We start from the raw sequence: 12444 nt of genomic DNA, 5'->3' as shown, positions 1-12444 counted from the left end.
AAATTTAAAAGCACGGATAGTAATGAGGGCCTTCAATTGGAAAGTGTATATCAAGTTCCCGGAATGAAAAAGAATTTTATTTCATTATCACAGATTACTGAGACCGGAAAATATGTGGTGGTTTGGACCTCATGATATGCGAGTCTTCGAGGAGTTTATAACAAAGTCCGTACCAATCTTGCAAGAAAGAAAGAAGGATACAGTATATGTGCTTTCAGCAGAATCAGCATTTGTGTAACGAACTCAGGAGAATAAGAACTCTGATCTATGGCATGCAATATTAGGGCACGTCACATACGACAAACTCGAGCTTATGTCGAACAAAAAGGTAGTAAATGGTTTGAAAGTTACTAATGAAGTTGTGTGTGCAGGTTTCCAGTATGGAAAAGCTCACTGGTTACCATTTGAAAGATCAAAGCAGAAGACATGTGGCCCGCTTGAACTAGTTTATAGCGATGTATTTGAACCAGTTAAACACAAGTCTCTCGGAGGGAAGGAGTACATGATTACGTTAATAGATGACTACTCTCGATTTTTTGGGTAGCATTTATGAAAGCAAAGTCAGAGGCGCTGAATAATTCAAAGAATATAAAAGGGGAGCTGAAGGGATGCCAATCAAAAAAAAAAATCAAAGTGCTCAGATCTAGTAGTGGCGGTGAGTATACTTCATGTAACACCCTTCTCATTATTATACGAATTTAATAAAATATGCTTATTTTAAAACAAAAATATTTCACTTCATTTAAAAGTACAAAATATAAGTTTTCATAATGATCACTTACTAGTTAACTACTAACTAATTTAAACATCCCAAAAACGATTAGTTAATTGTTTACATCATAAACATTGTCTAAAACAAAGTTAATTTAACGCGGAAGCTCCAAAATGTTGTGTTCAGTTCTTGAAAACGTGCTTAATCGCCATCCCGATTAAGTTCCACTTCACTTAGTGTCAAAACCACTTAAAATGTTAGTTTTGACTTTATTATAATGCATATAAACAAGTTCAAGAATCAAACAATCGAAAACAAAATAAAAATCCGGAATTAAGTCTGTCGCGTGTCGCGCCAGACCTCCCCCATTTTGTCGCGTGTTGCAAGGACTCTCGCGTATCGTGCCAGATCCAATGGATTCTGTCGCGTGGCGCGAGGGACTCAGTTTTCTAGCAGGTGCAAGTTTTTGACCTGCATTTCCTGCCCAGCTCCAAATTTCACAATTCTAACTTCAAATGCTCATAACTTTTGATCCGAAGGTCCGGTTTAGGTGATTCTTTTTCCTATACGTCTGTAATTTAATTACCGACGTACCTATTACATTTATTATACCAAAAATTTGGTTTACGGACAGAATGACTAAGATCACTATGTAATTATTCAACCCACCAAGTTTGCACCAATTTTTGCTACCATTGCGATAGTAACCTTAAGACGCTTTTACCCAACGTCCGAGGCTTAATATCACCGGCATTTCACTACCAATCCTATGGCTTCATGCTCTTGTGATTGCCAACGCCAAACGCTAACCATCAAACACTAATGCTACGTACTAAAACAATTCGACCCGTTTGGCGCATTTATGGAATCCTCCATTTTAATGACTACCAAACGCTTTCTAATCTAATCTTAACTTATTAAATCAAGTAGTGAACATTGTCACTTCAATTAACATAATCCTTTATTCTAAAACACAACTATATGCATGGTTTAAACATCAAATTTACTTAATGTAACGAAACGAGTTACATACCTTCAAAGCACACCCTTCAGACGCGCGTCACCACCAGCTTGTCCGCTTGACGTTCCGGTTTCCTTTCCTATAGAGTTCAACCACAAACCGTTTAGAACTCTTTTACTATCATATAACGCATAATTCGCCAACTAGTACAAATATGCGGTTTTGTTCAAGTTTCAACATTTAGTCTTCTCTTAGGCATTTCTACAAACACTTTAAGGGCAAAATTTTACATAATTCATTATCAAGTTCAAAACTTGTTATATAGCCAAAATTAACATCAATCGGACTATCTCATATAAATTTTAACCTCAATAAATCAGAAATTACTTCATAAAAATCAGATTACACTAGAACAACAACCAAAATCCTAGTGTTTATCAAGTTCCACAAAACCCACTAATCACCTTCATTGTTGTTCATAGAATTCACTAGAATTAAGCATGATTTCAACATATAATTGTCTAGGGTTCACTCCTAGACACTATATTGTTCCTATTCCATCCATATAACATTCATGCAACAACGAATTTCGAATTCTCTATGTTCATCCAGAAATTCAAAATAGAGATTTCCTATAAAATTCACATACCTTATGACCCTCTTACAGTGGAGATCACCAATCTAAGCTCGGATTTGGTTTTGGAACTGATTTGTGCCTTCAATTTGTGAATTTTGTGTGAGTTAGGGTTTTGGAGAAACCTGGTCGCCCCCCTCCTGTGTTCTATTCGATCCACACACACACACCAGTGTGTGTTGGATTTTAATTTTTTTTGTTTTAATAAAACTTTTTTCACAATTGGCACAATTAACCCTCCTACTTTCATGAGGTTTTTAGTTTAAGTGTTTTTAACACTCTAACTTAGTATCACTAGACTCTTATCTAACTAGGCTAGTTTTATTACTAGTTAGTTTATCTCGTTTAATATCAACGTCGGATTTATAATAAAAGGATTTATATTTTAGGGGTGTTACAAGTCCACCCCCCTTAAAAGGGTTTCGTCCTCGAAACCGAGATACGTACCAAATAGAGTCGGGTAGAGGCGTCGCATTTCCTCTTCGGATTCCCATGTTGTATCTGAACCCTTTCTATGCTCCCACTTGATCTTAACTTGATTAATCTTCTTATTCCGCAAATCTTTAATCTTTCGATCTAGAATCTCAATTGGTCTTACCGCATAGTTAAGGCTATTGTCCACTTCAATATCATCGTAGTGGATAGAAGCCGTTTCCTCAGCTAAGCACTTACGGAGTTGTGACACATGAAACGTGCCATGAATTCCGCTCAATTCTTCCGGTAACTCAAGGCGATATGCCACCTTGCCAACCCGTTCGATGATTTTAAAGGGCCCGATAAACCTTGGGCTTAGTTTCCCTCTTTTTCTGAATCGGATAACACTTTCCATGGGGAAACTTTTAGCATAACCATGTCACCTACCTGAAATTCAATCGGTCTTCGTCTTTTATCGGCATAAGACTTTTGTCTGTCTTGGGCCGCTTTCAAATGAGGTCGTACCACGTCAATTTTCTCATTAGTGGCTTGGACTACATCTTTATGGGCCAGTTCACGTAGATCCACTTCACCCCAACATACCAGGGTTCTACATTTTCTACCATATAGTATCTCATACGGAGCCATGCCAATACTGGCATGATAACTGTTGTTATAAGAGAATTCTGCTAATGGCAAATACATATCCCAGCTGCCCCCAAAATCGATAATACACGCCCTCAGCATGTCTTCTAGTGTCTGTATCGTTCTCTTGCTCTGTCCATCCGTCTGAGGATGGTATGCAGTGCTGATAAAAAGTTCCGTTCCCATCTGTTCTTGGAATTCTCGCAAGAAGTGTCAAGTAAATCGAGTATCCCTGTCAGACACAATGGATACCAGTACTCCGTGGCGTGCCACTATTTCATTGGTATACACCTCCGACATCTTTTCTGACGTATAAGTCTCGCGTATAGGAATAAAGTGAGCACTTTTCGTCAGTCTATAAACAACCACCCAAATGGCATCGAATCCTCGGTTCGTCCTAGGCAGTTTGGTCAACAGGTCCATGGTGATATGTTCCCATTTCCAAACTGGAATTTCCAATGGTTGCAGTTTACCATATGGTTTTTGGTGTTCCGCCTTGACTTGTAAACAAGTCAAGCACTTCTCTACATACTTTACAACATCTCTTTTCATTCCGGGCCACCAATAGTTTTGCTTTAGATCATTATACATCTTGGTTGCCCCTAGATGGATAGACTAACGGGATTTATGAGCTTCATCAAGTAGAAGCGTCTTGACTCCACATGAATTAGGGACCTATATTCTTTCAAACCGAGTCTTTAACCCATTGTTACTATCCTCCAAATCTTTCAATTGACCAACTATCCTTTCCTTTTTCAAGTTTTCCTCTATTATCGCATCGGCTTGTGCTTCTCGATTCGTTCAAGTAATCCCGAGGTTACAACAAGCTGCATCGACCGCACTCATATTAGGACATAATCCGTTTTCCTGCTCAAGGCATCCGCCATAACATTGGCCCTTCCGGGGTGGTAATGTATCTCGCAGTCATAGTCTTTTACCGTTTCCAACTATCGCCTTTGCCGCATGTTTAACTCCTTTTGATCAAAAAAGTATTTTAAACTCTTGTGGTCGGTAAATATGGTGCACTTCACCCCGTATAAATAGTGCCTCCATATTTTTTAATGCAAACACCACCGCCGCCAATTCAAGATCGTGCGTGGGATATTTCTTTTCGTGCACCTTTAATTGCCTCGAGGCATAAGCTATCACTTTGCCTCGTTGCATCAAAACATATCCGAGCCCCGAAAGTGACGCATCCGAGTAAACTACCAAGTCTTCGACCCCGTCCGGCAACGTTAATACCGGAGCTTGGGTTAACTTCTCTTTTAGTGTTTGGAACGCTATTTCTTGTTCAACACCCCATGTTAATCTCTCCTCTTTCCAAGTTAATTTAGTTAATGGTGAAGCAATCTTGGAGAAATCTTGAATGAATCTCCTGTAGTATCCCGCAAGCCCTAAGAAGCTTCTAATTTCTGAAGGATTCTTCGGAGGACTCCATCCCGACACTGCCTCTATCTTTGACGAATCTACCAAAATTCCATCGGCACTTATGATGTGGTTGAGGAATTGTACCTCTCTTAACCAAAAGGCACACTTCAAAAATTTCGTATACAACTTCTCTCGTCTGAGTGTCTCTATAAATGATGCGCATGATCCGCCTCGTTCTTCGAATACACTAGAATATCGTCGATAAACACGATTACCGACTTATCCAACATTGGCTTGCAAACCCGGTTCACGAGGTCCATGAAAGCCGCGGGTGCATTTGTCAATCCGAATGACATTACGAGGAACTCGTAATATCCGTACCGCGTACGAAAGGCCGTCTTCGGTACATCCTCTTCTTTAACCTTTAACTGGTGGTATCCCGACCTAAGGTCAATTTTTGAAAACCAATTCGCACCCTGTAATTGGTCGACTAAATCATCTATTCTCGGAAGTGGGTATCGATTCTTTACCGTGAGTTTGTTTAACTCCCGATAATCGATACACATTCGCATGCTCTCGTCCTTCTTTTTCACGAACAATACCGGTGCGCCCCAAGGAGATACACTCGGCTTTATAAACCCTTTATCGAGCAAGTCTTGAATCTGCGACATTAGTTCTTGTAACTCTGATGGCGCGAGTCGGTACGGCGCTTTAGCTACAGGTTTCGCTCCGGAACCAATTCGATTCCAAACTCTACCTCTCGTTCAGGCGGTATTCCCGGTAAGTCCTCTAGAAACACATCTTTGAAGTCACGTACCACCGGTACGTCTCCAATCTTCGGTGGTTCTTTATCGGGTTCATTCGCGTATATCATGAACGCTCTACATCCATGCGTCATGAGCTTGTGAGCTGTCAACATCGAGCATATCATAGGATTGCCTCCTTTCTCGCCATAGATGGTAACGTGTTTTCCGCTCGGAGATGTTAGCTTTATCTCCTTATGAAAACACACAACCTTCGCGTGGTGTCGGGATAACCAATCCATCCTCGTCATCAATACTCAGTTTACAACCTTGACAAACGTCACACACTATGAAACTCTTGTTATCTCCTATTTCAACCTCTAAGGGCATAGATAATTTTGTCAATACAAATGAAGGATGTCGAATAAATCCATGTGAGACAAAGGATTTATTCGCACCCGTATCAAATAACACACATACAGGAATCGAGTTTATTGCGAATATACCTGAGACCACATCGGGTTCTGTTTTCGCTTCATCCGCTGTTAGTTGGAAGGACCTGGCCTTCGCCTTTGAAGTTTCTGTTGGAGATTCTTTGGTGTCTTTCTTTCTAACCAAGTCCGGGCATTCGGACTTTTTATGGCCCGGATGGTAACACTTGTAGCAAACAGAGACCTTTCCCGGACATAACGACGCGGTGTGCCCCGACTTCCCACATATGGGACACGGTTTGTCTTTGAAGCGGCACTCACCCTTGTGCCCCTTTCCACATACTTTGCAACTCGGCGATCCACTCTTCGCATCCGTCTTCTTCACTGACTCAGTCGTTCGAGCCTTCTTTGTAGGGCTCCGGTTAACTTCCACTACCCTTCGTTCACCCCGTTCTATTTGCTTTTTAAGTTCGATTTCTCTTTCCCGAGCCGTATTTATGATCTCAGTGAGCGTCTCATACTTGGAAAGGGTCATGAACTCTCGATACTCAGCGCTTAACATATTATAATAATAATATATTTTCTGCTCCTCCGTAGTCACTAACTCATCACAGAATCTCAGCTTATCCATGAATATACTCGTGATTTTATCAATCGTTTCACCCCTTTGCCTTAACTGGATGAACTCCTCCTTGATTCTGTTGATGACCGCCTTGGGACTGTGATGTTTAAGAAATGGCACCTTAAACTCATCCCATGTCATGGCCCTTGCCGCTTCGGCTCCAATCTCCTTCTTTTTGTTATCCCACCAATCTTTGGCTTGACCCCTCAAGTGACCCGTTCCGTAAGCCACGAAATCGCTTACGTCACAGTGGGTCCTTTCAAACACCCCTTCAACATCGCTTAGCCATCTTTGGCATACTATCGGGTCGACTTCCCCGTTGTAAATTGGCGGTTTGCACGCCATAAACTCTTTGTATGAACAACCCTTTCGTTCTACGGGTTTTTCTTTCACAAGGTTGACATTATCTTCCAACCTTTTAACCCTTTCCTCAACTAATGAAAGCACTGTATTTTGAATTTTGTCTACGAAACCGGATAGACTACTCTCGATTGCCTTCCCTACTTCTTCGTCAATCGCCTCTTTCATTTGTTCGATGACTATCGGCACCGGATCATCGTTACTCCTTTCCGTCATCTTGAAACTGAAATGTTTACATATAAACATTTTATTTAAAACATAGCTTCATTTGCTTCGGTTTAGCCAAGTTCATAACTTTCTTTGACCGTTCTCATTTAGTGCAGTTTCCGGGTTTGAGTGTGTTAACACACTCTTCCCGTGCACATTAATTCACATCCCTTTTTCTCATGTAAGACAAGATCTACTACAATAATTAATTCTTACCGGATGATTGATCAAGCTTGAACCGAACACACTTTTTTGACAATCTTAAGCTCTGATTACCAACTTGTAACACCCTTCTCGTTATTATACGAATTTAATAAAATATGCTTATTTTAAAACCAAAACATTTCACTTCATTTAAAAGTACAAAATATAAGTTTTCATAATGATCACTTACTAGTTAACTACTAACTAGTTTAAACATCCCAGAAATGATTAGTTAATTGTTTACATCATAAACATTGTCTAAAACAAAGTTAATTTAACGCGGAAGCTCCAAAATGTTGTGTTCGGTTCTTGAAAACGTGCCTGATCGCCATCCGGAATAAGTTCCACTTCACCTAGTGTCAAAACCACTTAAAATGTTAGTTTTGACTTTATTATAATGCATATAAACAAGTTCAAGAATCAAACAATCGAAAACAAAATAAAAATCCAGAATTAAGTCTGTCGCGTGTCGCGCCAGACCTCCCCCATTTTGTCGCGTGTCGCGAGGACTCTCGCATGTCGCGCCAGATCCAATGGATCCTGTCGCGTGGCGCGGGGGACTCAGTTTTCCAGCATGTGCAGGTTTTTGACCTGCATTTCCTGCCCAGTTCAAATTTCACAATTCTAACTTCAAATGCTCATAACTTTTGATCCGAAGGTCCGTTTTAGGTGATTCTTTTTCCTATACGTCTGTAATTTAATTACCAACGTACCTATTACATTTATTATACTGAAAATTTGGTTTACGGACCGAATGACTAAGATCACTATGTAATTATTCAACCCACCAAGTTTGCACCAATTTTTGCTACCATTGCGATAGTAACCTTAAGGTGCTTTTACCCAACGTCTGAGGCTTAATATCACCGGCATTTCACTACCAATCCTATGGCTTCATGCTCTTGTGATTGTCAACGCCAAACGCTAACCATCAAACACTAATGCTACGTACTAAAACAATTATTCGACCTGTTTGGCTCATTTATGGAATCCTCCATTTTAATGACTACCAAACGCTTTCTAATCTAATCTTAACTTATAACATTGTCACTTCAATTAACATAAGCCTTTATTCTAAAACACAACTATATGCATGGTTTAAACATCAAATTTACTTAATGTAACGAAACGAGTTACATACCTTCAAAGCACACCCTTCAAACACGCGTCACCACCGACAAAATGTTTTTAAACTGAGATTCACTCAACAGTATTTTCCACTGACAAAATGTTTTTAAATGCGTTTCAGGTAACAAAATGTGAAAGCCAAATAGAAGCCAGCTGGACAGCACTGAAGGCTTGGAAAAGTGGCTATAAAAGTTACCTAAATAAATAGATGTTTTATTTAAATAAATAGGGTTATCCCTACGAAAATGTGTGTACTGAAAGCTTGGAATTTTTCCATATGTTTTATATTATAAAAGTGTGGTATTTTACTCTGATAAAATATTTCCTAACTACGGTCCTGATGTAAATTCCGCTGCCAAATTGATTAACACCGATACCACCGAAACTGATCTCGCGGCCGCCCGTTGCCAGGTTGTTAGGGGACGGGGGTTGCGACAAAATGGATGTAAATAATGCATTCTTTTATACGGGGATTTAAGTCATACAGTTTACATTGCCCAGCCACTTAGATTTGAAGAAAAGAAGAGTCAAGGTTATGTTTATAAGTTGAAAAAGTCTTGTATGGACTCAAGCAGTCTCCGCGAGCTTGGTATGGTAAGATGGGTGAGTTCTTAAGTCATAATGGATATGAAAGTTCGTGTTCATATGCGAGTTTGTTCGTGAAAAGAGAAGGAGCATATGTTTCCATAGTATTAGTATATGTGGATGATCTAATAATTTCGGGTAATTCGAATGAAGAAATCGGTATGCTCAAAGAAAACTTGTGTAATCGTTTTCGAATAAAAGATCTAGGACAACTAAAACATTTCTTGGGGTTTAGAAGTGAGTTATTTAGATGATGGGGTGATATTACATCATACTAAATATGTATCTGACATACTACAAAAGTTTAACATGGGGTGTTCAAAATCTGCCATCACGTCGGTAGATGTGAACGTAAAATTATATGTCGGGAAGGGAGGCAAGGTAGAAGATCCAACTAGTTATTTAAAACTAGTTGGCAGTTTAATATAGTTGACACTCATGAGACCTAACAACATTCTTTGTAGGGATCTTAAGCCGGTTCATGTAGGAGCCACGAAAACAGCATATGTATGTAGCAAAGAGGGTGCTAAGGTATGTAAAAGCAACACCTTTTATGGGTCTGAAGTATAAGAAAGGAGGAAAGGTTGAGTTAAAAGGGTTTTGTGATGTGGAGTATGTCGGTGATCCGAATTCAAGAAGGTCAACAACTGGTTATGTGGTTCTGGTTGGTGACATTGCTATAAGTTGGTGTAGCAAGAGACAACGCACTGTTTCCCTATCCTCTACAAAAGCCGAGTATAGAGCTTCGGCAATGGTTGCGCAAGAATCGACATGGCTAGTTAGAATGTTGAAGGACATAAACCAAGAAGTAAATTACAAGGTGGAATTGTTATGTGATAATAAGTCGTCTATTAAACTAGCTGAGAATCCAGTGTTTTATGCTCGCACTAAACACATAGAGATTCACTATCATTATGTGTGTGAGAAGGTGTTGAATGGAGAACTTGAGTTGTCATACGTCAACACAAACGAGCAAGTAGTAGATATACTAACTAAAGGATTGCCAAAGCCGAAGATGTTAAACTTCTGTCCAAGCCTGGGAACGAAGAGTGTTGATATTGAGAGAGAGTGTGAAAGTAGTCACAATATCAATATGAGGAAGGCTGAATCGTATGGCCAGAAAGGGAGGTACGGATAGTCTTGGAGGGGCAGTTTGGAGGAGACTAAAGTGGAAGGGCTAAACTGGAAATTATGGTTATATTTATCCGTATGTTTAGTGCCTTGTATGGCAAGTTAGAATAACTATAAATAGGGATTAGGTTTAGTTTTCTATTTACATTCTGTAATTCGTTTTCAATATTAATTAAAAAGTGTGTTTAATTAAAACCTTGTGTTCCTGTTAAATCTGGGCTCATAGTTAATAATCTATATGATCACAACTTTTGTAGATTGACATGTTTAATCCAATCTATGATAACTCTTACTTGAATTGGCTTGTGCACCTCTTACAAGCTCAAATTTGAAGTCATTGTACTTTGAAACGTTGGTGTTCAGCCTAAGACTATCATGTGAATCACGAAGCACCACATTACCCCATCACAGCCCAAGACATATTCATGCAACGTGCAAATTTTCTAGAAAGGATGACATAAACATAACTTTTAGAAAAATCTAATGGTCGTGTTTTTACAAATTTTTTTATGTAATTGGGAATACATTTATTGAAATTCTTACATATTGGTTTTGCCTTAAAATATCGATCTTTAGATCTCTATTCTAATATATAATTAGGATACTTTTAGTTTAACGTATATTAATAATCGGTTTGAGCGTATAGGGTTAGGTTCATTTGTGAACAACCCTTTTGATTGTGAACACTAGTGAAGTAATTATATCCCTTGATTATCAATACACAAGTGTAAATCAATGGTCAGGATTTAATGATAAAAATACACTAGTTTATTTTACGATTTAATAATATAAATCAATGGTCAGGATTTGTTCACTCATGATACGACCCAGCTAACCAGCCCAGCCATCCCACAAGCCCAATCTGCTAGTAGCAGGCCCAAAAGGAGTGTCAAGGCCTCAGCCGTCTCATGGAGTGAAGAGGAAGTCGAGAAAGAGTCTGCAACAACTTGCATCATTTTAGGAGCATTAGTTAAAACCCATGTTTGCATTTTAATTCATCCATGTTTGCATGATCTCTGCATGTCGTGGAGCACGTTTCATTAATTGTCGCAAGAAATAAAATGCATGCTAGGTTAGTTTATTTAAGGAACCATTGTTTTCATTTTGAGAAATTAATAGAAAATTGCCCCAATCTTGCCTTCTTGTTCTTTAATTTTCTTTTAATTTTCTTGGAGCCTAACCCCCTCTAAGGGTTAACGTACCAACTCAGTTCATAAATAAACTAGTGTTCACTGTAGAACCCCACCTTGAGCGAGTGAGCGTATATAACAAAAGCCATATCATAGTTTTCACTAAATTCTTTGTTATATAGTTTGGACAGATTCTTAAAACTTAGGTTTTATATATTACTCTTTAAAAGTAATATTTTTTAGAAATGTGTACAAGATTCATAAAATCTTCTTTTTATTAACTTACCGCTTTGTGTTTTAATCAAGTTATTTGAAATCACCATTTTAAACAAACTCACTGTTTTCTTTGTGTTTTTTTTCTTTAAATTAAAACGTGATCCGACATTCAAGAATAGTAATGCATACTATTCAACCATTCGAGATATAGAAAACGAGAAAAAATAAACATGCATAGTCAAGCCCATCTAATGTGAAATTGTAAGTTAACACAAAGGGGACGAGCCAACCTAATTAGAACCAAATAAATATCCATCTGCTTTTTGATGCTTTTGAGCTCCAAGTTGCTTCAACACCTTGTCTTGACACAGTGGCGGACCTAGAAGAAAAATTCAGGTGTATCCTAATTTTTTTACCTAGGCTCGTCCCTCCATGAGAATTCAAAGATCCCTAAAGGGCCTTGTGTAGCTTAAAAATGGCCCGGTAGATTTTTCTTTTATATAAGATCATCAATGAGAATTCGAAAGCCCCTTAAGTAAAAAAAAAAAATCTTTATAGATAAAAATTTTTCTTCATGTTTATATAATATTTATTTACATTTAAACAAAAATGACAATTTATTAATCGTATATTCCAAAACAATTATTTTAATGTTTTTTCCGTATTAATCTAACTTTTCATATTTTTTTTATTTAAAAAAGAACCATAATCTGTGAAAACTTAGATTGATGTCGTTTGTAAGGAAACTTTTGTGTATGTAAAATGATAGATAAAAAATTAAAACAAATAAGTAATTTTTACAGTAAATTAACTAAAGTAATTAATAGTTTGATATAAATTGAAATTTGACTAAACGTACACTTCTGACATGCAAACTTTCCCTTTTTCATTTCCGATGCTCATATTAATATAATTTTAGCCTTTTCATTTTTTAAAAAAGCACTCCATCTTCT

The 12444-nt window shown here is 38.2% G+C and overlaps 1 protein-coding gene across 1 annotated transcript; it reads right to left on the bottom strand.

Moving 5' to 3' along the window:
• Nucleotides 1–5449: 5449 nt before the first annotated feature.
• Nucleotides 5450–7106, bottom strand: LOC110943724. Its single transcript, XM_022185459.1, has 3 exons — nt 5984–7106; nt 5750–5857; nt 5450–5643 (listed from the first exon to the last, which is right to left on the bottom strand). The coding sequence occupies exons 1-3, from the start codon at nt 7104–7106 to the stop codon at nt 5450–5452; spliced, it is 1425 nt and encodes a 474-aa protein (XP_022041151.1).
• Nucleotides 7107–12444: the final 5338 nt, after the last annotated feature.

This window comes from Helianthus annuus, chromosome 6, assembly GCF_002127325.2.
Source record: "Helianthus annuus cultivar XRQ/B chromosome 6, HanXRQr2.0-SUNRISE, whole genome shotgun sequence".
In the NCBI taxonomy this organism is placed as follows: domain Eukaryota; kingdom Viridiplantae; phylum Streptophyta; class Magnoliopsida; order Asterales; family Asteraceae; genus Helianthus; species Helianthus annuus.
Note: the sequence above shows the minus strand (reverse complement) of the source record. Positions and strands in the feature narration are given on the sequence as shown.